This window comes from Rhineura floridana, chromosome 2 (genome assembly GCF_030035675.1).
Source record: "Rhineura floridana isolate rRhiFlo1 chromosome 2, rRhiFlo1.hap2, whole genome shotgun sequence".
Taxonomy (NCBI): domain Eukaryota; kingdom Metazoa; phylum Chordata; class Lepidosauria; order Squamata; family Rhineuridae; genus Rhineura; species Rhineura floridana.
In genome coordinates, this window is record NC_084481.1 from 191,541,958 (window position 1) to 191,569,408 (window position 27,451).

The window sequence follows — 27,451 nt, forward strand, 5'->3', positions numbered from 1 at the left end:
TTCTGGAGAGTACTTCGCCCCCACAAAAATCTTTATTGAGAAAAATGGACAAATCCCCAACCCACTTGTTACAGATAAATGTGTACAGGGTTCCACTGCCTGCTGTACTTAGATTCAATTATATCACAAGAATTAGGAGTAAAGTCAGGCCAATACCACTAAGGCTGAAGTTCCATGGAGCTCAAGACATCATGTTACCTACCAAAAAAGGTCTGATCTGCAAAGTATTGGCAAATTCAAATGAAAAAACTAGTGAATACCAAAAAGATGTTTCTTTTTCTTGAAATTTATAAAACTTGCTATTGCAGTCTAAATAAGGGAGCCTGAAATAGCCACTACATCTGCAGCAAAACCTTACAACGCCATTTCTATTTAGGGTGTAACTGCTTCCAAATGTTCAAAAAGATAAGCAGGAAAGGTCTTCGGATCTGAATTTAAAAGCAGCGCTGGACACTTGCAAGAAAACTCCCAATAGTGATTGGGGAAGGAATAGAACCAGGGAGAAGGTAGCTCACTACATTTAGGATTGGTACCTAAGATAAGTTAACTCAAGGAAATTTGTAGAAGGAACATTTTCTGCCTCCTTCACTTGCAGCTCTGTGTGCCCTGGTTTCTCAATATCAGATGGGGAGTGAGTGGAGGGTTGTGGGGGCAGGAGCGGGGGGAGGGGAAGAACGGGAAACTTTATTTCCTCAAAGATCCTTAAGTTATCTTAGGATCCAAACCTGATTTTGGGCGATTCCGTCCTCCCTCAGCAATCCCTTGTGCCCCTATCTATGTTATTCAACAGCACTCCCTCACCGCTCCAGAAAGGCTTAATGGACATACATGCCTACAGGAGAGAGGTGTATACATGAAGTTTTCTTTTGGTGAATTACTATAGCTTTTCTGATCCAAGACTTGCTACAGTTCATCTACAGTCTCCCACTGACTCAGCTGCGTGCCGTTTTGCATTCAAATAATATGCATGGAGGCAGAGCTATAAGCACATGGCTGTAATTTTATTTTGGTCTGTTAAAATGCAGGTCTAACTCTGCCAAAACAACAGTTTTACTTCTATCTTTAGCAGAAAACAGGGTTCTACATTGCCCCTGAGGAGGGCAGGAGGTGAAGGAGAGAGAAGAGACCTATTCCATTCTGCTAGGGATCAACCCAAGTGTGCATTTCAAGAATGCATTACAGTTAAAAAAAAAAGACAGCTTTTCACATGGCACTTTCACAAACTATCAATTTAGAACAAGAGAAGCAATTGCCTCAGAGAATGCGATAGGATGAGAACAAAAACCTTGAGAGTTTGTACATCATACTTCTGCAATCTAAGCAATATGGCCCAGTTATTTTCCAACCATCCCTTCCTGCTCCTACACATACAAATATCAAATATGTTGACAGACACATGCCACTGGCAGTTTCTTCTCCACTCCAAAAGTGTAGCTGCTGACTGTTTTGCAACAAGGTCTGCTTCTGGGACCGCTGACTCTGAATTATCCCCTCCCCAAACTCTGTAATAACAGATAGAATGCTGCAATTTAACAAATTCTACATTCAAGTCATTTAGAGGATCAGTTTGGTGACATATGGGAAAAAGTCACCTAACTTTAGCTGTAAGGGAGAGGAAAAGACAGCATAAAAGCCAACCACAGCTGTCTGATAGTTTTATTTCATCCCTTTCCAAGAGTCACCAAAATCACAACTCCCACCTTCTTCCAACTGTATCCAATAATAGTTCAGAAGTATCCTCATTGTTTTCTGTACTGGCATTTCCCTCCCTCCCCTTGTGAGCCATTTGCAGAAAAGGCTCCATTTGGCAGGTCAATTCTGAAGTGGCTCTAAACAGCCATAGTTGGGTCTCTGTGCTGTTCTGCTGGGGTTTCAAAGAGAGGAAACGGTCCTTATTCAATCAGCTTCTTGGCCTTGAAAAAACGACGCAGATAGAAGACCTGCCAAGTAGCCAGTCCAATGAGACAGAACATCGAAAAAATGCTGAAGTATAGCACCCGAATGTTGGTAGACTCTGAAACAAACAAATAAAAAGCTTGTTGCTTAAAACAAATGGCAAGAATCCCCAAACCCCTCCTTGATGAATTCAACGCCACAATCCATCTAGTATCTCTTCATCTGAAGCATTCACATAAAAATGAGTGCCAAACTTTTGTGTCCAAGAGGCGAGGCAAGGCAAGAGGTAGGTAATAAAAAACATTATTGTAAATACAAAGCAAAACAAGCATAATGAGTATATCTAGGCCTAGACATAATTCATTATGCTTCCCACCTCTTTTTAATGAGCTACATCCCTTCAGCTGACCATTACTCAGATGTCTCAAAAGGGAAACACACAAATAAGATGGTGATATTCACAGCAAGATAACATAGTATTTTGGACGCTATGGAGAGGGCAGAATCCAAAAACACTCAGCTTTCATTCAATAAAAAAATGCAATTGAAGAACCAAGCCCTCACAGCTGCTGAAATTTGTCTGAAAATTATACAGGTGGTGCTTGTGAAAGGCCTTGGTGTTCAGAGATGGCATCTCTCTGCCATACATAAATATCTGCCCCTCCATTAAAGCATTCTTATACTCCAGCTGCTACTCTCATGCCTATACATCTTCATTCTGTATCACAATGCCCTCTGGAGGTAGAAAAAAAATCAAAAATCTGCAAAAACTAATCAGAGGAAAACACACACTTGTTTATACAAAGAAGCACTGCATGTAACTTTTATAAGTTACTTTGCCCATTTTATTCTGAACACAGAATTTGAATTTTCTTGGGGCTTGATATGAATAGCCCTGATTGTGGGTGATAAGAAAAAATAACCATTCTAAATAATTGAAGAGAGAAGAAATTTTAACTAGTCTGCAGTAGATTTGGTGGAAAGAATTAGAGTTTATTTAGCATTTTTTTAGACCATGTTATAACAAAATAGTTATGGTGGCAAAATATTCAATGATCTGAACAGTAAATTTAAAAGCTGATAAATAATACACATACATAATTTATCCCAACAACTACTGTTGGAAGGCAAGATGCCTCTGAATGCTTATTGCTGAGAATCACATGTGAGGAGAGTGATACTGCTTTCAGGCTTCCATGGCATCTGGTTGGCCACTGTGAGAACAGAGTGCTCAACTAGATGGGCTACTGGCCTGATCCAGCAGACTGTTCTTATCCCATTCAGAAGTGCACAGACAGCCTTGTCTAAGCTACAAACCAGGTGTCAAGCAAGCATCATAACAACATAGCCCCTAGCCATATAACTTAGCGAGAGAGACATACCAGCAATACTTCTCCTTGGCTTGGAGGCACACAAGTACATACCATTGGTATCCCGCATCTCCTCTTCCCGCTTCTTCATGTAAGCAAAGTCATTGACAACAGACTCTGAAAGATCCTCCAGGCGTCGCAGCTCCAGCTCCAGCGGCTTCAGCTTCTCTACTTTAGCAATCTGGCAAAATAAGAGACTGCTTATCACTAAACCACTCCCATTTATGTCTGGGCTTCTATTAGGACAGAGTTTTCTATGGGCCAACAAGCAATATGTGGCATTCCTGGCATTATTTGCATTAAGATGTGTTCATTACAAGTACAGTTTGAGCACAGTTCAATAAGCATATCAACACCTTGGCTGATATTATTCCACATCTTTGTCTACTCCAAAAGTATTACAAACACTTTTCCCTCTCCTGAATAAATTGTATTTTTATTAATTTCTAGGATTAGTGGAGTTTCAGTGTACGACCGTGTCCCCATCACTTGAAAGGAGGGTATTGATACCAATAGTCCTGTCCCTGGCAGAGACTCTAGCAGACAAAACTAAGGCTGCAATCCAGTACACAACTTACCTGGGAGTAAGTCCCACTGAACCCAATGGAGCTAACTTCTGAGTAGACATGTACTGGATTGCAGCCTAAATTAGTTAAATCATTTGCACCATAGAGAATGCATATGAAAGAACATGAAAAAACTTAAGTAGACATCCCCATTAGCTGTATGTAACCCAGGAGGATGGCCTCCTGTTCAATGGCCACCGTTTCGCAATCTTGGCATGCATCTCTCCTCCTGGGTAACCTAAAATCACAATCTGGCTTCACCATAGATTTTTTAGGTCAACAGAGCCACAACTTTTAAGTCAACAGATCCTCCAATAACCTGAGTGTTCCAGAGATGTTAGGACCATTTTCAGTGGCTATGTTAGCCTAAAAAAATTATATGGTTAGACACCCAGATTGTATTTAAATTATCCAGGAGGGGAGATATATGCTCAACACAGCATAAAAGCAACCATTTAATAGGAGGGCATCCTCTCAGGATGGCGTATAACAAATTGCATGTCTACCCAAGTTTTTTCCATTCTTTCATATGCATTCTCTATGATGCAAGTGGTTAATGAATTCCATTTTCAGTTTGCTATGGGAGTCCATGCAAGAGACACAGCATCTGTTTTTCCCCCCTTGAACACAAGAATGTATCTTATACAAAGTCAGCCTGCTAGTCCAGTGTTATTTACTCATGACTGGCCATGACTCTTCAAGGTCTTGAGATGTTCTACTAGAGATCCTTTTGATGGAGACTGATGGGATTGAATCCGAGAGTTAGTTTTGCATGCAAGGTTGTGCTCTACTTCAGAACTATGGCCCCTCCATTCCCCCTCTTGACTGCATATTCTTAAAATTATCATTATTAAAGTTGTTACAGTACAATAAAATAGAAGAGTTTAAATTATTCATCTGGCTCAGCCATACGGCACGCGAGAAGGATCTTGGAATTGTCGTTGATCACAAGCTGAATATGAGCCAACAGTGTGATGTGGCTGCAAATAAGGCAAATGCTATATTAGGCTGCATTAACAGAAGTATAGTTTCCAAATTGCGTGAAGTACTAGTTCCCCTCTATGCAGCACTGGTTAGGTCTCATCTTGAATACTGCATCCAGTTCTGGTCTCCGCACTTCAAGAAGGATGCAGACAAACTGGAACGGGTTCAGAGGAGGGCAACAAAGATGATCAGGGGACTGGAAACAAAGCCCTATGAGGAGAGACTGAAAGAATTGGGCATGTTTAGCCTGGAGAAGACTGAAGGCAGATATGATAGCACTCTTCAAATACATGAAAGGTTGTCACACAGAGGAGGGCCAGGATCTCTTCTCGATCATCCCAGAGTTCAGGACACGGAATAATGGGCTCAAGCTGCAGGAAGCCAGATTTCAACTGAACATCAGGAAAAACTTTCTAACTGTTAGAGCCATACGACAAAGGAACAAATTACCTAGAGAGGTAGTGGGCTCTCCAACACTGGAGGCATTCAAGAGGCAGCCACACAGCCATCTGTCAGGAATGCTTTGATTTGGATCCCTGCATTGCGCAGGGGGTTGGACTTGATGGCCTTATAGGCCCCTTCCAAGTCTACTATTCTATGATTCCCCACCCATGATACCAGGCTTTGTAAATCATCACTAACAGCTTGAATTGAACCCAGACCCTTATTTCCAGGTAAATGGAACTGCAACCTAAGATTTCTTTAACTAGGTATCAGCCCTAATTGAAACATCCACATTTTTGTTACTGTAACAACTTGAGTACTAGCTGTAAGAAATCAGAAGGAAGAAATAAATTAGCTACACTTTTTTTTTTTGAGAAGAAACCATGCAGGATTCAGCACAGGGGCAAGCAACCATGGAAGTAGGAAGTGTTTCTTGCCTCTATTGTCAATATGGCCCCTACAGTAGCAAAACAGTAGAGTAGATTCCGTATTAAATTTGTACCTGAAGCATTAAAGGCGCAGAACAGAGATGGGGAACCCCAAAGTGAAGCAGTTAAGAGTCTTGCTCTCATCTCTCAACCATCTCCTCTCATAGGCCACACAGAGGGAGCAGTGGCAAATGCAACGTAATCTCTCGAGTGCGACAGTAGGAAGTCCCAGAAGCTATAGGCTTCATCAGGAAGAAGCAGGGAGCAAGTTAAGTTGTGAAAGATATGAAGAGAGAAGCAGTGACAGGGTGGGGGGAAAGAAAGTGATGGCAACAATGTCGTAACTGTCGAGGTCACAACTGTGGTGCCTCCATTTTATTTTTTTTTAGTTCAGTTTTTAAAAAGAGGAGAAAGAGAATTGATGAGAGAATATAGAGGTAGTGACCAACTACAATCAAAAATAGGACTCCTATACTTTTAGCAAATGTACAGAAGAGGGAATTTTGAAGTAGGAGGCACATGCACTTAAGACTCCTTTTCCACTGTGACAACGGAGGAAGAAAACAGACATACATGGTAAAAAATTTAAAGGGGATCCTGTGTTAAAGATGAAAGATAGATCCTGGGTTTGAGAAGCCTGAAGACTGATTTTATGTTTTAAAAATAAAGCCTAGGTCTCCAAGACTACAACCCTAAACACATTTACTCAAGGAACCTCCACTGAACCCAATGGGACTTGCGCTATACTTTTTTTGCTTATACATTTCTCCAAGTTACACCATACATCCCAGTACAGGACATCTTCTACCCATAGTTCAGTAAACCTGATCCCACCCTCTGGTGTCTGGCTGAAGAGAAGAAAAGCACTGAGATGATTTACAAGCAAGGGAAGCCATGATTTCCCTCCACTGCATGTACTAACCACTTAAGGAGAAGGGCAACGTATCTGTACTTCCCTCCTCTGTCATTTAAGAATTAATTTTGCTTCAGGTTGCCATGACTGGTGGGGTGAACACTGATTTTCCAACTTGTGAACCACAGCAGTGGGTACACTATATTCATTTTTCTAGCTCAAAGACAACTTGGTGGCTTTGAGGCCCTTTTTAATTAATATTTAAATATATATATTTTTAAATAATTTATTAAATTAATTTGAAGCATATTAGTCTGTAACAGAAAACAAGTCTCATATGGCTAGAAAAGTCACATGGGAAGAGAAGCAAAGTTATTATTATAGATTTCCAAGTTCAAACTGCAAGGTGGTTTAATGTAGTTGCAGTGGAGCCATGCAATGACACTAAACCACAGCAGGGCACAGGAAGAGTGACAGGAGCAAAGGAGAGAGGCAGAGCCTGAGGGAGAGGGTAGTGGGCCAGGTATATAACATTATGGACTGCCTTCAAGTTGATTCCGACTTATGGTGACCCTACAAAGAGGCTTTTCATGGTAAGCAGTATTCAGAGGGGGTTTACCATTGCCTTCCTCTGAGGCCGAGAGGCAGTGACTGGCCCAAGGTCACTCGGTGATCTTCATGGCTATGTGGGGATTCGAACCCTGGTCTCCCAGGTGGTAGTCCAGCACCTTAACCACTATGCCACACTGACCCTCTGTGGGCCAGGTAGAGAGGCCCATATAACAAGTAATTCACCACACCAAGCTTCCCACACTTCGCCCCTCCCCTCAGTCACAAGCAGCTCATTGCCCATCCCTGTAGCAAAGCAAAGAAATAGGACAAAACGTTTACTACAATGGTGACTGTTCATTGCAAGGCCACAAGGGGGCAACCAAACATTGGAGATTGCGAACATACACAGCAGCCTTTTATAATTTAGCAAAATTACCAATTAATTAATTCTTTCAGTTACAGCTTTCACATTTTAGTTCTAAATGACAGGATCAGGGCTTATAGTCATAGCTTACCAAGCAGAATCTGTTAGTTTCAGGAGAACTTTAGAAGTTGTGTCACAGGGCTCCTCCTGGGAAGGGCTGTAGCTCAGTGGTAGAGCATCTGCTTTGCATGCAGAAGGTCCCAGGTTCAATCCCTGGCATTGCCATGTAAGGCTGCAAGAGACTCCTGCCTGAAACTCTGGAGAGCCACTGCCAGTCAGTGTAGACAATACTGAGCTAGATGGACCAATAGTCTGATTAATTATAAGGCAGCTTCCTATACAGTATTCCTTGTGCCTGGGGAAGGGCTGTAGTTCAGCGGTAGAGCATCTGTCTTGAAAGCAGAAGGTCTCAGTTCCATCCCCAGCACCTCCAGGTAGGACTGGGAGAGATTCCTACCTGAAACCTTGGAAAGCCACTGCCAGTCAATGTAGATAATACTAAGCTAGATGGACCCAATGGTCTGACTCAGTATAAGGCAGTTTCCTATATTCATCCCCCTTTTTCAAGTGTAATGCAGAAAGGAAAGGGCAAATGCTTTGTTTAGCAGGAGAAAAATATCAAAAATTTGGGAACATTTTTGCAAAAATCTCAGTAACTTGGAAAGATCTGGATAGCTCAATTCATGAGGCCACCTGCTAGCTCTGCCCCCTCACCTTTATAGCTTGTCACATATGTTTACTGAGCTCCAATCATCTGTTTACTTATTTAAAAATTTTATATACTGCTTAATCATTTGCATTTCTAAGTTACAATCTTCTCTTAGGGTAGTTTTGAGTTCTAGATTTTTATGAGTGACTGTTAAAATCTGCACTCCTGACATGTAGTCCACACATAGAGACTGCGCTGATTCCCATGCTAATTTCTGCTAGTCCAATTTGACTATGAGAATCAGCACAGAAGGCACATCATCTGAGATGGAAGAACAAGAGTTCTTCACCAGACCTCTGCACTAATCATTCCTCTTTTATTAAGTGCTTACTCCTTCACATTTAAGAGTACCAATGCCACGGTAAACAGCATTCAGAAGCACTTTGAGTCTTGAGCACCAAAAACAAAACAATACATTTAAGTTTCTCCACTCGTAACAAAATGTACAAACAAGGCATTAAAGCTGCTGTTGCCTACCCCAGCACTGCCTCTGAAAATGGAGACTTTATTTAGAGATCATAGTAGAGATCAATATTAGCTGTTGACAGACCTATCCTCCATGAATGCATTCAATTCTCTTTAAAAGCCATACAAGTTAGTGGGCATCACTATTACTGGTGACTATTCTTGCAAGTTATTCTCATCTGTAACAAGTAAAAAACCTGTCCTTCCTGGCTGAAGAGCTATTGGCAACACTAGGAAAATAGGAAGAATTGTTTAGGAAACCATCATACGGCTTCAACCTTTTATAACTATGAACAGGGTTAATAAGTGTACCTAAAGAGATCCAATTACTTCATTCAGCCCTAGAGAGTACTTCAGCTCTTTACACTTGTATAACGGAGATGATTTTTATCAGCAGCATACTGGGTAGGCATCAGATGTCTCCCTAAAATGAGCTTAGCAATTTTTAAGAACTGTACTGGATGAAAGCTCTAGTCAATGAAGCTCTAGGAATCAGGCAGAATGGGAAAGCAGCACTGCACTGTAAGCCCCAAGGTCACATACAGTTATCACATGAGTGCCAGGAAGAGAATCAGAGACACAGGCAGCAAAACAGCAGGGATGTACCTCCTCGTAGTTCTTTGCTTCTACTCCATGCTTTATGTTCAAGATCACGAACTGGTCTGGCATCCGCCCTGTTCCTGGAAGTGCAATGAAAGGATTCATTGTATGCAGTGCTCAGGCTGCCAGGAAATTCCCAGCTCCCTCCCCCCCCCCATAGCAGGGAGGTATTTGCAGCTCTCCTCTCATACGAGCCTCTAACCAGCTAAAGAGGCAGCTCAACTATGCCTAAAATCACAGAAAAATCCACAGACAGCATTGGCCAAAGAAGAAACTCCCAGAAGTAATGAGAACAAGCTGCAACTAAGCTTGTGGAGCATGCAGAACACAAGGCACTCAGATTTCCTGGTCTTCACTCCATTCTCTAGCAATAAAGAAAAAAACAATTTAGAGCCAGACAAGCTGGTAAGAGTTAAAGGCTAATTCTATTCAAATAGAAAAGCAATCATAAACCTAGAATGGTATTAAAAAAGAGATTTTAAAAACAAACACATCTGTATTTGACTATATAGTCAAATACAAATCCATCTGTGGAATGGAAAATAAAGAACAACACTTGAGACACTGTTATATCTGCCTGACTCCTGACTCTCCTTTTTCTTATTCAAATCCTCCCCAACCCCAGGCTTGAAAACTGCAACTAGCCTGGTTACCTAATGAGCAAGTATAAATAGCTTTCAAGCAACCAGGGCTGGTCTAGGCAGTCTGCAAGTTATTCCTCAAAGATAATCTAGTCCAACCTCCTGTCTATGCAGGAACTCCACTACTATAACATCAATAGATGGCCATCCAACCTCTGCTTAAAAGCTGCCAACTAAATAAAGTCTACCACCTTCCAAGGCATTTTGTGCTACTGATGAATGCTCTCTGCAGTGAAGTCCACTAGGAACCTTTGCTGACATCTTTTCAGCACCAGGTAAAAACTTACTTTTTTCCTCAGGCTTTTGATGGACTATGCCAACATTGTTCCTATGAGTGTGCTGCCAAAAGCTTCCTGCAGCTGTCATTGGGGGAGGGGGGTGTTGTGTATTTTTATGAACTGCATGCATTAGTGTATGAATGTGTTGATATTATAATGTATTTGTGTTTGTAAATATGTTGTAAGTTGCTTAGAGACCTACGTGTAATAATGAACTCTAATGAACAATAGCAACAAGAAGAGTCTGTACTGTCAGGAAGTTTTTTCTATTATTTAGTCCGATCCTTTATCTTGTAATTTTAACTGCCCAATTCAGGTTCTGCTATCTGAAACATCAAATAGACAGATTTATCTATATAAAGCCATCCTCAAATATCTGAAGGATTATCATATCACCTCTCAATAATCTCTACAGGCTAAACATATCCATCTGCTTCAGCCTTTCCTCACTGGACTTGGCCTCCAGATTACTCACCACCTCTGTCACCCTCCTATGATACATTCCACTTTGTTGATTCCCTTCTTAAACTGCAGTGCCCCAAACTGCAACTATTTACTTCTTTAGAAAAAAAGACCAAAAACAAATGTGTGTTTTTTGCAGGTTATTTTCAAGCTCCCAGTTCCTAGATAATAATATGTTCTGGGCATAACAAGGTGGACCAAACTGAAGGGCAGGAAAGAGATTGGGAAGATCTACTGTAAGTTCAAAGCTCTACTGCGAAGCACCCTTTGAAGAATGATAACAGATCTTCTGCAGGTTTATTCAGAGTAAGTCTCTGCAGTTGCTGGAGCTTACTCCCATCCCTACATACATTGACCTGGGAGTAAGACCCATTGAAAATAGTGGGACTTAACTTTCTGAATATGCATGCATAAGACAGAGCTGCATATTTCAGCTTGGGAAGCAAAACAAGAGATAATGTTTTGGGTAGGTCTTTTTTTTGTCTGACTTTTTGAAAAGGAAAGGAATTAATTGCAACTATATTTCTGCTTTGAGGTAACTTTGAAGTATTTCTTTCTTTCTTTGTTAATCCACCAAACCCAGATCAGCTTTTTTTTAACCCATTACTTTTAAGGGCATGAGATTAAAGGATGTTTAGTGGGGTTATGAAACAGTAGGTATGCCAAATGGGAAATGTATGGCACTGTAACAATTGGGTCTTGTCAGACACAGCATTACTTAAGATAATATAACTCTTAAACCAAGATGAGGACACGATAAAGAGGCCATGATCCAGCCAATCAGAGCTTCAGTCACCCTGGTGTCTTGAGTTTAGCATTATAGGTAATGCACCCCCTGTGGAGAAAATAGTGCGAGTAAGAAATCCTTTTTTTCCTTTTAAAAAATTAAGGAACTTTATTTTGGAACACATTCATACAGCTAGCTTTGCATAGAGATACAAGGAGAGTCTTCCCAGACAAAAAAAAAAAAGTCTAACTAACTAACCTCTCCATCCCTCAAACAGCCCCTAGCTAGTACATGCACCTCTGCCTCTGAGATCTAATTAGGCTGTGGTTCCACCTCCTCCATGGAATGGGGAAGACACCAAGTGTTGGCATTGCTACTCTGTCTGAAGGAGTAGCCATCAACGATGGCAGTTGCTGGATCCTATCTGCCAACTCCATGCAGCTAGTGAGCAGCCGCAAGATTTCTTGCCATGAAACAAATTGCCCCATGATCCCTTGGGGCTGGGGAAGTAAGCAAGTGGGTGCTAAGCAGAAATACTGGACAGAACTAGACTGACTCACTGGAGGAGGCAAGGGAATCCACCCCTATACCTATCACAAATGATGCAAGATCACATGTGTTTCATGTTATGTATACCAACCATTCTTCCCTTAGATTTTTCAGTGCCCTATTTCATAGGTAGGTGGCAGCACAGCACAGTATATGAACTACAATGTGGGGGTAGGGAAGAGAAATGTCATCTTCAACTGGATAAAACAGAGTACTTTCCATGGTGCTGCTCTTGACAGCTTGCAAAATGCAGTACAGTAGGGCCCCACTCATACAGCGGGTTACATTCCAGATCCCCGCCGAAAAGCGAAACCTGCTGAAAAGCGGAACTCCATCAACAGAATGGCACCTGATGCCCGAAAAACGCTGTAAAAGCGGAACAAGCGCCATGAGTGGGGCCTTACTCTAATTGAAAACCGTGGGCCGCCAAAAAGCTACTGTATGTAGTTTTCATAATGGTAGAGGAGCAAAGTACTCCCCTACACACTCCACAACAACCTCATTATTTCCAGTTTCTATGCAAACTCTGAATTTCTACTATAGGCATGGAGACTAGTTTACAAAAAGAATTTGAAAAAATACCAATTTCAGGGACAATCCCTTTGATATACTTATTTGGAATTAAGCCCGACTGAACTCAGTGGGGACTTGTGAATAAATATAAATAGGATTGTGAGGCATGTGCTTAAATTGCAGAAACCTTAGTAAAACTTTGGGTTCTTATATGGAGACGACAGAGAGATAGCAAGACTAGCATCTGGTCTATATTATGCCAAACGTATGGCAAAAGTAAAAGTAGGATCTGTAGGATAATAAATAAAATGTCGCTTACAACACATGCTTGGATAAGCAACATATAAGCACTTAAAATAAAATAAGAGAAATTAAAAAATATTCCAGTTGACTTCTAAAGTAGACAGACTACAGAAATCCACACCACATGGACAAGTAAAAATTCAAAGTGATAATCTAGCTCACCAAAAAAAATATACCTAGCTCAGCAAAAACAATAGTCAGCTATAAAAGTGAGAATAAGCACTGCCAGAGCACATTACAAAAACACATAAATGGTTCTTTCCACTTTAAAAGACAAAGCACTTCACATATGACTATATTCTAGTTAAAAAACTTCCTTTAAACTAGAACACAGGTTTTATATGAAAAATAATTTGCACAAGATTCTTGCCACAAACCCTACCCGTAACAGTTTGGAACTGATAAGCCATATAAAAATAAACATGGGATAACTATTTACACTGCGACAAGGCAGCCTGCAGATCATTTAGTTGCAAAGCTGTTTCCCCCTTAATCCCAACAGCACCAAGAATTCAGCAACGTCTAATGTCAGTGTTTGCTTAAAGAACTGAACTACAGCCACTCATAACAAAATCGGATTCTATAGGTTCAACAGTGTTGTGAAGTATGTCTGATTCTCATTCATAAAAAGTCATTTAAATATATCCAAATTGTTTTATAACAATTGCTAGTTATGAGTCCAGTGGAAAGGACCTTTTTAACAAAATTGGATGTCTGCAACTGCAGGAAAGATGTAAACAGGGAAAAAAATAAAGGGTGAACAACAGAAATAAAGGAATGTTCCAGCTTAGGCTTTCAACATGGGCTTATTAAAAATAACTATAGGGAATGAATTTTTATACAATGGATCATTAAAATACATTGTGGCTTGAAGGATACAAAATAGCAGTAAGTGAAATTAGTGAAATTTAATCCCATAAAAATGTCTGATGCATGCAATATATTCCTCCCAAGCTTCAGTACTTAATACAAGCAAGAATACCTGCAAGTATAGAATTACACAGGACCCCAAAGAAGAGTGAATGACGCAAGGGAAGAGCTCTGTGATAACAATTCAGCACTCACAATGAGGATCTTCCTAAGTCTTGCAAACCAGCTCTTCCCTCTGCTGGGGTCTCTGCGCAAAAGCTGTGCCTTTCACTTCCTCTTCCCCATTTGTGTGGCCAAGTGCTTGTGAAATTCCAGTTGCTCAGGCCCCACCTGCCCCAACCGCCCAAATGTCTATTGTCCTAGCTCTGCCTTCTCAAGGAAGATAAAACCACTCTGTCTTGGAGCTGGCTGTGAGGGCCTGCCCCTGGTATTGAGCCAAGGAGACAGTAAATCAGGGTTGTTGCTGGTGTACCATCCATTCTGCTGCCCAGCAGCTTCTCTGACTGAGCTGGCAGAGGCCATCTTGGCTTTGGTATTTGAGGAGCCCAGAACAATAGTCCTGGGTGATTTCAATGTCCATGCTGAGAGTGCCTCTAGTGTTCAGACTCGGGACTTCATCGCTTCCATGACGACCATGGGGCTGTTTCAAGTTGTCACCAGCCCGATGCATAGGGCAGGGCACATCCTCGACTTGGTTTTCACTCCAGATGGAGGAAGGGGTGGACTGGAGATACGGGGGAGTGAATGTCACCCGATTGTCATGGTCAGACCACTTCCTTGTGAAGTTTAGACTTATGGCTCCAGTCCTCTCCTGCAGGAATGATGGTCAGATTAAGATGGTCTGCCCCCAGAAACTAATAGAATCCACTGGATTCCTGAATGCCCTGGGGGAGTTTCCAGTAAATACAGCAGGTGACCTTGTTGAAGCCCTTGTCACACAGTAGAACAGCAAGGCGCATCGGGCTCTTTATATGGTTGCCCCCAAGCACACTCTCTAGCATTGTGGAGCCTTTGCACCCTGGTACAACAGTGGGCTAAAGGCAATGAAACACGCTGGACGACGGCTAGAGCGCAAGTGGTGAAAAACATGCTGTGAAGCTGATCGGGCACAAGTAAAACATCATAACCATACCTACTGTGCGGTGGTGAGGGCAGTGAAGAAGGCCCACCTCTGCCACCATTGCATCCTCAAGTAGCCATCCAGTGGAGCTTTATTGTCAGGGGTTTATGTATTTATTTATTTATTATTTGATTTACATCCCACCCTTCCTCCCAGCAGGAGCCCAGGGCAGCAAACAGAAATGCTAAATACACTTTAAAACATCATAAAAACAGACCTTAAAATACATTAAAACAAAACAACGACGCTGCTATCTTTTCGGCGCCAGGTGAAAACCTTTTTATTCTCCCAGGCATTTTAAAATGTATTTTAATAATTGTTTTTACAGTGTATTTTAAACAGTATCTTATTATTGTTATATTTTGATGTTGCTTGGTTTTTGTTGCTTGTTGTTTTGATTTTTGATTCTGTTATATTTACTGTATTTATATATTTTGCTTGTTTTATCTTTTATGTACACCGCCCAGAGAGCCTTTTTGGCTTAGGGCGGTATATAAATAAAATAAAATAAAATAAATAAATAAATAAAAACATTTTTTTTAAAAGCTTTAAAAACATCTTTTAAAAAAAGGGTTAAAAACGTATTATTAAAAAAACATTAACAAGCAATTCTAACACAGACAAAGACTGGGATAGGTCTCAACTTAAAAGGCTTGTTGAAAGAGGAAATGGAGTTTTAGACCCTTAGGAGGCCCACTATGAATTATTTGCAAGGCACTTTGAGGATAAAGTTGCTTGCCTCCGTAGCCATTTTGATGCCCCATCCACACCTACTGTAGTCCCCAATGAGGTGTCCAGTGCAACGTCTGCTGTAACTTCTTGGGAACGGTTTCAGTTGATGCGGCCTGATGATGTAGACAAGGTGCTTGCGATGATGCAGCCAGCAACGTGTCCTCTTGACCCTTGCCCTTCTTGGCTTATTAAAGCTTGCCGAAGGGGTTTGCCTGAGTGAATCCAGGGTGTGGTCAGTGCATCGTTGCGGGAGGGAGTGGTTCCAGCTGCCCTGAAAAAGACGGTGATTTGACCGCTCCTGAAGAACAGTGCCCTGGACTCATTGGTTTGTGACAACTACCACCCGGTCACAAATACCTCTTTCTTAGGGAAGGTGATTGAGAGTGTTGTTGCGCAGCAATTGCAAGTCCTCTTGGAATAAACAGATTATCTTCATTCATTCATTCATTTTATTTGTATGCCGCCTTTCCACATAAAATTGTGCTCAAGGCGGCTTACAGCAAGGTGAACAAAAAAAATCTCAAAAACAATTTCCTAATAACAAAAAAAAAAGTCTGGGTTCAAGCCTGGTTATAGGACTGAATCAGCCTTGGTCACCCTAATGGATGACCTTTATCAGGAGGACAGGGGGAGTGCGACCCTGTTATTCTTACTTGATCTCTCGGTGGCTTTTGATACCATAGACCATGGTATCCTTGATGAGATGGGTATTGGAGGCACTGTTTTACAGTGGTTCCAATCCTATCTCCAGAGTCGTTTTCAGAGAAGAGCACTGGGCGATTGTATTTCAGCCCCCTGGCAGTTGTGCTGTGGGGTGCCGCAGGGTACCATCTTGTCCCCCATGCTGTTTAACAACTATATGAAGCCCTTGGGAGCAATCATCAGGAGATTTGGGGCAAGGTGTCAGCAGTACGCTGATGATACCCAGCTCTATTTCTCTGTAACATCTCAATCAGGAGAGGCCATGCAAGCCCTGGACCACTGCCTGGACTCTGTGGTGGGTTGGATGAGGGCCAATAAACTGAGTCTGAATCCTAGCAAGACGAAGACACTGTGGGTTGGTGGTTCCCGAGTTTGGATAATTGGTCAGTTGCCTGCTTTGGATGGGGTCGTACTGCTTTTGAAAGAGCAGGTTCGTAATCTGGGGGTGCTCCTGGATCCATCTTTGTCGCTAGAGGCCCAGGTGACCTCAGTGGCTAGGAGTGCCTTTCACTAGCTTCGGATGGTAAGACAGCTGCAGCTCTTTCTGGACAGGGATAGCCTGACCTCTGTTGTCCATGCATTAGTAAACTCCAGGCTGGATTACTGTAATGTGCTGTATGTTGGGCTATGCCTGAGGTTGGTCCATAAGCTGCAGCTGGTGCAAAATGTGGCAGCAAGACTGCTCACTGGAGCAGGTTATCGCCAACATGTCACTCCACTACTGAAAGAATTGCACTGACTACCTATTAGCTACCAGGCTAAGTTCAAGGTCCTACTTTTGGTGTATAAAGGATACCTGAAAGACCATCTTATATACCCAGTCTATCACTGCGTTCTGCAGGTGAGGGCCTCCTGCAGATACTATCTTATCAGGAGGTCCATTCTGCACAACATAGGAAACAGAACTTTAGCGTAGTGGCATCTACCCTTTGGAATTCCCTCCCCTTAAATATTAGACAGGCGCCATCTCTGTTATCTTTTTGGCGTCTACTGAAGACCTTCCCCTTTCAATAAGCCTTTTAAGGAGAGACCTTATCCCAGTCTGCATCTGTGTTGAAATTAATATATTTTAAACCTTATTTTTTAGTTTTTAAAGATTTTTTTAATATGTTTTTAATGTCTGTTGTGTTTTAATATATTTTGAAGTCTGTTTTTATAATGTTTTAAATTGTTTTTAGTGCTTTTGTTTGCTGCCTGGGCTTCTACTGGGAGAAAGGGCAGAATATAAATCAAATAAATAATAAAACTCTGCAACTATTGACTGCCACAGCTTCCTCACTACTCTCTGCTGACAATTATCAAAAACCCTTGATGCCAAAAATTTAACAGTAGAAAGAATGGCAGAGATTATTCGTTTAGGGGCACTCCACTATAGTGCCTTGTGCTGGTAGACAAACTAAGGGGGTTTGAGATGAAAATGAAGTTCTCATTACTTATCTTCAGGTAAAGGCAAAAACAGTGTAACAGATTCTTCCCCTTTTTCAGCCCAAGACACTATGGAACAATAATCAATCACAAGCGATCACATAAGTAACATTTTGCATGTTTCCACATAGTGTCTGGAAGATATGGAAAGAGAAGTATCACCTCAAATTTACACCTCTTAAAGCCATTTCATTGGTAGGCTAAGCACCACCATTCATGTGTAGGGGGAAAATCTGATAATCTAAATTCGTTCATAGAATTACAGAATAGTAGAGTTGGAAGGGGCCTATAAGGCCATCAAGTCCAACCCACTGCTCAATGCAGGAATCCAAATCAAAGCATTCCCGACAGATGGCTGTCCAGCTGCCTCTTGAATGCCTTTAGTGTCTGAGAGCCCACTACTTCTCTAGGTAATTTGTTCCATTGTCGTATGGCTCTAACAGTTAGGATGTTTTTCCTGATGTTCAGTTGAAATCTGGCTTCCTGCACCTTGAGCCCATTATTCCGTGTCCTTCACTCTGGGATGATCGAGAAGATATCCTGGCCCTCCTCTGTGGGACAACCTTTCATGTACTTGAAGAGTGCTATCATATCTGCCTTCAGTCTTCTCTTCTCCAGGCTAAACATGCCCAGTTCTTTCAGTCTCTCCACATAGGGCTTTGTTTCCGGTCCCGATCATCCTTGTTGCCCTCCTCTGAACCTGTTCCAGTTTGTCTGCATCCTTCTTGAAGTGCGGAGACTAGAACTGGATGCAGTACTCAAGATGAGGCCTAACCAGTGCTGAATAGAGGGGAACTAGTACTGCACGCGATTTGGAAACTATACTTCTGTTAATGCAGCCTAATATAGCATTTGCCTTTTTTGCAGCCACATCACACTGTTGACTCATATTCAGCTTGCGATCAACGACAATTCCAAGATCCTTCTCACATGTCGTATGGCTGAGCCAAGTATCCCCCATCTTATAACTGTGCATTTGGTTTCTTTTTCCTAAGTGTAGAACTTTGCATTTATCCCTGTTGAATTTCATTCTGTTGTTTTCAGCCCAATGCTCCAGCCTATCAAGGTCCCTTTGAATTTTCTTTTGTTTGATTGTTTTCTCCAACCCCCTCACAGAACTTACAAAAATGGCTAGTTTTTTTAATCTACTTTGTCTGCCTCTGATTGAAGCTGCTCAGGATCATGTCCCAAGATCCTCGCTTGTCAATATAGGTTTTAAGTCTGTTGAACTTGATGTAAAGATGAGACAATTTTGCTCATCTTTATTTTTAATACAACCTACCCTCTCTTATTGCTTTCACTCTCAAACCGATTAATAGATATCTTAAATTAGAAACCTGTAGTGTAGTCACAAGGCTCTGATTTGGGGACTTTACTCACACACTTCTGCGCTGATGCTACTGAATGGCTCTAATGAGAGCTTACTTATTCCATTTAAGATATTGCAAAGTTTCAGTTGTCCACATGTTCATACTAAAGTATTAAAAAAGCATTCTGATGAAATCCCAATCCTATATGCTTCTGTCCCAGGAAAGCATACAATTTCAGCCAGGGAAGTTACTCTCTCCCTAAAAAACATCAGCAGATCTCACTATAATGCAACATTCTGAGCATCGTAATTAAATAAATACATAAATAAATAACATAGGCCTGTTTCCCATAGCCTTCTACCGGCAAGCAATGGTATTATTTTATTTAGACAGGTCTTTGACACACAAGCTCACTTGTAAATATACTGTAAATGATTTTAACAGGATCTTTTGTTTTACTCGTTTGCTTTTATTTTATTTTTACTTTGTATTTTATTACTCTTTGATTGTATTTTATTATATTTAGTTGTGTTTGTATACTGGTGTTAACCACATTGAGCACCATCTGGCAGAACTAGGTAGGGTACAAATTTAACCAAAAAGAAATCACTGAGACACAGAACACCTTCTGTGAATGTCCCACCTAAGTACTTCATGGGCTCATAGCACAGAAGGCACACAACCTAGAAGTTCTAATAGTGAAAGTGGGAAGCAGGAAGTTCCCTTGAGCCTCAACAAGTTAACCGTGGTCCATTTGTGTTCAGAAACAGAATTAAAGATGCCTGGTTTTGTGGACTATTTGCCCTAAACTTCAACCCAGATCTTCATCACAAAGACAGGCAAATGCGTCACTCCCAAAGGAAATGTCAGCTCTAAGACTTGTTAGGCAACCGTCCTCGAGATCTGGTACACAATCAACATCTTGCACACTTCCCCTTATTGCTCTCATGACAGAGCACACCATTGTAACAAAGTGTTAACGTCTCTACCAGAAAAAGGCTTTCTGGCTAGTTCAAAGATGCTTGCAACTGATTAACAAAGAGACTGAGTTCCACTTTACTTTGGACCATTACAGCAGGGCACAACAAGAGTTAACACCAACTTTGGAAGTAATACCCAGACTTGAGGACCCACACAACATAGATAGCTAACTGAGGGAATGACCAAGACCAAAGAGAACATTTCCCTGCCTCTTGTACAAAAGAACCAGTGTACAAATGGTGGAATCCCACCTGGATGTGACATATGAACAGGGAACAATGGTGTTATTTCTACTTCAGGAAGAAAACAATCAGTTGTGGGGCCTGTGTCCCTTCCTTTTCCCCTTCTGTTTACTGGCTAGGAATAGAGGAAGCAGCTGATTGTGCCCATATCCTGTCAATGTTGGATGTGTGCTGCTACATTTTGGAGAATTTGGGCCCCCTCCCAAATAAAATTCCAGTGTAACTATATCTCCATCTGATGTGGAAGTCACCAAGACACTTATTTCATACAGAGACCCAAGAGACTTCTGTCATAGTCACAAGTCCTCTTCTATGGTCCTGTTTTTCTTGCGCCTCATCCTGGATTATAGAAGTTCTTTCTCCATTTGGATGATTCTGATTTCACCACTGGGCAAATGCAAACACTTCTGGGAAGGAATGCAGCAACTGGCGTTCATTAGTAATTTTAGGAACTGATTCCCTTGGCATTAAATGTTCTCCAGCAAAATCTAAAACATTTGCCAAAGCAGATACCATTGGCCCTTACCCAATGGTACCCTTTTAAACATACTTTACAAAAGGGAGAAGAGAAAGTAGAGATGAGGCATACCAGGAGCACCTAACAGGGACTATCTCACTCACCCACAGGGAGTTTGCTCTCAAAGCAGGCTTCAAACATGTCATAGTCTTCCGTGGTGAAAGCGAATTTCCCCTTAGTTGCATCCTCCTTGACATAGAGAATGTGCCCAGCTGAGTCAGTAATCTGTAGGAAAAATGAAAAATAAGATAGGCAAACTGGTTAATATCCAAGCCCTATGATAAAATATAAGGGGAGGGGTCAGAAGAGAAAAACAAGATCTTCCTAGAATGCTTGGGCAGTTTACTTCTCTGCTTTCCTTGCCACCACCAAAGGTGAAGAGATTTTTCCTACAATTTTAATTTCAAATTAATTGACATTGTCTCCATTATTAGTCTCTTACATGTTAAGCTGATGGCACTCCCATAAAAATATTCAATAAAACTAAAGGCAGAAGAGGACACGGGGATAGGAAGTGGTTGGGTGAACTCATTCACTTCACTAAACATAAATTATCAGCAGCTCCGAGTAGGACATGCTGTGGGTTTACAATGAACAGACAATAATAGCATAACTGAACCTAATTGCTCAAGGACACACTATGTTTGTATGTTCACACACACACACACACTGCCAAAGTAGCAAAACATAAAATAAAGCAAGCTTTAAAGTGTCCCTAAGAGCATGTTAAAAGCCATGTGAGGCCTGAATCTTCTCAATCTTCCATAAAGCAGGGATTGATGCATGCACACACGAGCTAGTTCCTTCCCAGTATCAACAGGAACACATCTAGAATTACATCATGGAAGCTTTACTTTTCTCTTCATCTGGCACCAGATTATAGTTGCCTACATACAGCCAGGCACACTGCCCTACATATACCTAGTTTGGACAAGCTGCTTAAATTCAGCCTACACAAACAACTGTGGGGGAGCAGCCAGCTTGAAAAAATGTTCCGCAATACTCTGGCATTATGCACAGTAACATCATCATCCTTCACAAACACAGCTTTTCTCCCCACACTGCCAGCCTGAACAATAAGCACCCACATGAGACTGGGATCAAGTAGGACAAGGACCATTAAAGAACCTCCACCACGTAACTAACTGGTACACTCAAAACATTGCTCCAGACCATAAAATGTAACTGTTACTTATGAGATGTCATGATCAAAGAGCAAACAACACAGTGATGAGCTGTCATGAACACAGTAAAAATAGCCTGTCAAAGAATCACTGCAACTGAAAACAATTGATCCCAGTCAACTGCTGATCTGAGCCTATACAGCCTTCTAGAGAAGAGACTTCACACAGCATTTTGTCTCTCTGGAAAGGAAACTAGCGTGTGACCACTAATAACTGGGAAATCTAACCTCAACAGTGCTCATGCAAGCAGTTGATCCAAATCAACCAGCCTTCAGAAGTTTTATTCCGGATGAACAAAGAATATTTGTTCTGTAGATACTTAGTTAACTACCAAAGTCAGGATCCAAACACAGTTCCTGTATATAGCATCCTATTGTATCAGTGTGGCCTTCTGGGGCAAGCAATCCTTAATGTACAATGTCATACTAAGGTAAACAGCATGCTAGACCACCCATGGACAATGAGTATTTGGGTGAGGTTACTGACAACAATTTTAGGTTATCAATGAACCTAAGATACAAAAAGCAGACTATCTAACTTGTGACGCTTAAAATTATAACACTGGCCTGTTTTAAACATAACGTTAAGCCATGGTTTGTTTGGATGTCTGAACCAGCCCAGTATACTAAATATGGCTTGTTACCTGGCAACAAACCATGATGTGAAGCCATGGTTTGTTGCTGGCTTACAAAGCATGGCTTGTTTTAACTGTGTTTTTGCATTTTGTCCAAACCTAACAGGCTTGCTTAACCATTATTTGTTTGGCGACCCCACTCTAATCACTCACAAAGCTACAGAGGCACAAGGCAAGAAGAGCTAGAAAACAAACCAAGCTTTGGAGAAACAACTCATGGCTTGTTTGCTCATCTATGGGACAATTCATTGTTTGTTGAACAAACCATGGCTTAGGGTTTTATGTGTGAAAATAGCCATTGTGTAGTACCACTGAAACACCCACTACAAGGTCATGCCTGAAATATGTGATGCTGCACTTCTGAAATGTACTTTTGGAAAGGGGCTGTTCAATTTTTTAAGCGTTTACAATTTTTTCTTTAAATCTGATGTATAAACACATACACAGACATGGGCATATGGTCTCAGAGTAGTGTCAGACAAAATTGTGTAAAAAAGTACTTATAAAACACTAACCTCACAACTAGGAGTGGGGGATCAACCCACCTATGAAGAAAGCACCTTTTTATAATGTACACAGCTATATATTTTTTTTAAAAAGCTTTTTAACTTCAAGAGTCTTTCTGACTTAAAAATCACAACTCAAGATCTTTCACAGTGGAAAGTGTTTGTGTTACCCACTGTCAAGGCAAAAAGCAAAAACAAAAACCAGACTTTGTTAACAGAAGTATGTATGTGCCTGAAGATTCATGAAATCTACTCCTGACCAAACATATGCACATTCTGGACCACCAGTTAGGGAAGTAATTCCAATTGGATCATGGGGAGGGACAAAATGGAATGCCCCTGACAGTCAAACAGAAATGCACCCTGACTGAGGGAGACAGAGAGAAACAGAAGTAGCCTCACAACTGTCAATGCTGAATTATAAAAACAGCTTATTACTTTGACTGAGAAGATCCTGGTAGTGTAACGGGGGTACAGTGAACAGAACGTTGAGTTTAAATATTGGATGCCACATTTCAAATCTGTCTTTAGCCAAGAAGCTCATGAGAGCACAATGGGCACCAGAGGTGACAAACAACTAAGTCATAATCAGAGTAGTAGACCAACTGAAATCAATAGTTACTTAGTTACATAAAATGCTGGCTACAAAAAAAAAGCTAATGCAAACTCAGGTTACATTAGCAGGAGGTCAGACCACATCTGGAGTACCAGATCCAGTTCCAAGCATCACATGTTAAAAAGGACATTAGCCAACCGGAGTGTGTCCAGAAGACGACAACCAAGATGTAGGGTTCTGGAAACCAAGTCTTATGAGGAACAGTTGAAAGAGCTGGGTGTATTTAGCATAGAGAAGAAACCTCAAGAGATGACAAGCTCTCTTTCACTGAAGATATTTAAAAGGGCTGGAGAGCCATATGTCAGAAATGCTGTAGTTAGATCCTGCACTACAGATCCTGCACTGAACGGGGGTTGACTAGATGGCCTCCAATATCCCTTCCAAATGCGTGAGTCTGTGATTCCAATTCCCAGTTATTTAACAATACCAACAAAGGCAATATTTTTTTTCTTCTAAATTAGGCTGCTGTGATGAAGAAAGCTGGTGTGGGGGAGTGAAAACCTCGAATGGGTCTTTGTGTGGCAGGATTGTGAGCTCAGTAGAAGTACTAAAAGCAAATTCCATGGCTGCACCCGATTCCTCAATTGTAAAAGTACCCTTTAGCCACTATTCTGCACCTGGCTTTGGGTGGTGGCTTTAGGATTCTAAGAAAAAAACCTAGTTGATCCTGTCAGTCTGAAGTCTGCCCACTCTTGATATACAAAAACCAAAACTGCAAGATGCATGTTTATTCAGGCATAAATCTCATAAAGTTAAACGTGATTTACTTCCAAGGAAGGGCCAGCCTTTGTTGCACATAATAGATCATGCATCTAGAAGTGACACAACACTCTAGCAGTTTGCTATTCTTCTTCCCCACATCGCAATCATACTGTGTAGTACCCAAAGACCAAAGCAAAGTTTCAGAGATGCAGAATCCTCTCCTTGATCACTTAGGACAGGTTTAACACATTAGAAAGAACCTAGGGATACTACTGAAAAACAACATCCCCATTTCAAGCCCCCCCCAACCTCCAGTACAACTTGATCAAACTTACCTAGTGTAGTGACGCAAACTCATTTTGTTTTCTGCCCCATATTAACAGGTTATTGTCTAAACCCTATGGAAGCACACAATGTACCAATAATGTAACATGGGGAAACTGAACTAGGTTATTGCCAGGAGGACAACTCAAAATGGGGCTGCCATTTTGAGGGGCATCCCCAAATCTTTGTCACAAACAATTCTGCTCTTAAGATTAGCTTATGCAGGTATATTGGAATCTAAGAATTTCATAGCACCATGGACTTTCACAGATAGGGGACAGCCCTGTCTTGGAAACATCACCATGACCATGAAACCTGAAGACTATGAACCGTTACACCATCCCATAGTAGAATTCATCCTTCACTTAGCTGTCCAACTACTCTCTTACTTTCTCTTTTCTGCAAATGGTGTTTTAAGCCTCTAATGGGCTGACTTTCCTCAACCCACTTGTTATTCTGGGGACCCTCGTGTAACAGTCCTCTTGGACCAAGCATTGAATGTTTAGGTGCTGAACACAGCTCAGAAGCAAAGGATTTCTGGGGAAACAAAACCAGACTGAGGAAAACGAACTCAAAACTAAAAAGTGAGTCGTGGGTATGTGGTAGAAAGTCTCCGCGCGAGAACTCTAGCACGTGAATAATAGCCTGTTGCATACACAGAGGAGAAGTTCCCCACGCCTTTATGCCACATTGCTCCCTGCGAGGATATAGAGCTGGGCCTATTTCCTTCTTCCGTACTTCAGCCTTATCAGTATAGGCAAGAAAGGCTGACGTGTCTCAAGAGGCGGAAGAGCCGGGAAGGCCAGAGAGTAGTCGCCAATGCAAAGCAAGACCACGGAGGCCTATGTACCGCTTCCGGGCACGGCTCCACGCCCCCCTGATGGCGAGGAAACGCCGAGTGGCGCGCCGGAATAATAACCCCCCCTTCCCAATCTCTGTATATTCAAGGCCAATCTCCCGGTATCGCTGGGAGGGGCAAGGAAGCCCTCCCCACCACTTCCGAGCGAAGCCCAAATTCGCCCCCCCCTTCCACTGTCCCCCGCTCGCTCGCTGCACCTTGAGGTTGGCGGACGGGCCGCTAGACGAGCCCGGCGGAGCAGCGACCTCATACTCGCCGGTGACGAGCATGTCGTGGTGGATCTCCTCCCGCAGGCATTTGCGGGCCTTGCCCGGCAGGTGGAAGGAAATAGGCCGCGCAGGGCCCGGCAGCTGGACAAGGAGAAGAAGCGTGAGGAGGGATGGGAGAAAGGCCGGCCTGAGGTGGAGACGGCCACCGGGTAGCGAAAGTAGCAGCATGGCGCTAGTACGTCCGACCGACACAAGGCCGGGCTTTCTGCCTCCGCCCCCCCCCCCCCGGCTTGAGGCACGTGACCTGTCGCTGCTTGCATGATGGGAGGGAGAAGGGGTATGCTTCTGTGCATCTACGGAGGCTGTTGGGCTGGTAGGAACATTAGTAGCACTATCTGAATAGGCAGGGAGTCCCGCCCACTTTAGTACGTGTGGTCCGTTCCAAAATAGTTGGCTTAAATCGAAACTCTGTACTGTTTTCGAGGCCAGGCCTCAGCCCTGAAGAATGAAGGGTCACTCTGAGGGAAAGTACCTTTGAGTATATGCAATGTGCCTTTCTTAACATCTAACCGTATCACTTCATTTGGAGTATGATATGTAGCTAGATAAAAACGGAGTGGGTGACAATAAATCTACGGGCAAATGTTGCAAGATGGCACTCCTTACTTACTTGAAATAAAATATTACTGAAAGCAGAGGTGCTTCTAATTAAATATGTTTAGGAGCAGCATGCCAAACTAAAATTAGTGTGTGTCTATATACAGTATACCAGTTGCTGGGAATCACAAGTGGGAAGAGTGCTTTTGCACTAAGGTTTGCTGGCTCCTCAGATGCATCCGGTTGACCGCTGTCAGAACAGAACTAGATGGGTCTTTGGTTTGATGCAGCAGGACTCTTTATAGTCTTGTGTCAGGAAGGCTACCCTTTGCAAAATAACAAGACACCAAAACAATAAAACATGGAAGTAAGGCTGCAATTACTAAAAATAGTTATTCAATAAGAGGCAAAAAAATGGTTTAAGAACGTACCTACAGCCAACAGATATTTCTGTCAAACTTTAAAAAGCAGAAAAATTGGGCAGCTATAGTGAATGCACCAGGGGAGCAGGAGACCTGACCTCCTCTCTGAGATATTGTACTACCCTACAAATTTGTCAAAATGCAAACACAATTTGGGTTAGACTTTCACAGTGCAATCCACTTTCTGTGTAGCTTGGAAGAATTTGGTAACGTGTCTCTGAGCATGTGGTGAGTGTTGTCAACACTTGCCATCTCCAAATATGGAGAATTACATTTTTGTATGTTTGTTGGTGTTCTTCTTGCTTTGCTTCTTTCCTGTGTTACTTCTGTTTTTACAGAGAATCTAACCTAGAAAATTATATTTCTCTCATTATTCATCCTAGAAATCTTGTCAAATTTATTTTTATTAATTTCAAAGTCTTTTTATTGTCAGTGTCATGCGATGCTGAAGACAGCCTTTTGTGTTTTAAACTGGAGGTTATGTTCTATTTCTATTTTGGGTGTATTAACAGTTGAATCTGAAACTGCAGTTTGATGTAAAGTCAGACTGATTACAATATGTTAGTACTTAAGCAATGAATCTAGCTGTTGGAAAAAATAAACTTGGCCTGCCCAAAATGAATGTTTTCAGCCTGCTATGCTTAAACCAAGAGAGCCAGTGTGGCATAGTATTTAGAGTGTTGGACTATGACCTGGGAGACCAGGGTTCGAATCCCCACACAGCCATGAAGCTCA

At 41.8% G+C, this 27,451-nt stretch overlaps 1 protein-coding gene across 1 annotated transcript; it reads right to left on the reverse strand.

The window, feature by feature from the left end:
- On the reverse strand, nucleotides 1-26,035 carry TMED10 (transmembrane p24 trafficking protein 10). The gene is made up of 5 exons (XM_061611779.1): nucleotides 25,686-26,035; nucleotides 20,768-20,888; nucleotides 9,298-9,371; nucleotides 3,321-3,447; nucleotides 1-2,014 (listed from the first exon to the last, which is right to left on the reverse strand). Exons 1-5 carry the CDS (start codon nucleotides 25,923-25,925, stop codon nucleotides 1,893-1,895), a joined length of 684 nt encoding a protein of 227 aa, XP_061467763.1. The 5' UTR covers nucleotides 25,926-26,035; the 3' UTR covers nucleotides 1-1,892.
- Between the last annotated feature and the right edge of the window lie 1,416 nt (nucleotides 26,036-27,451).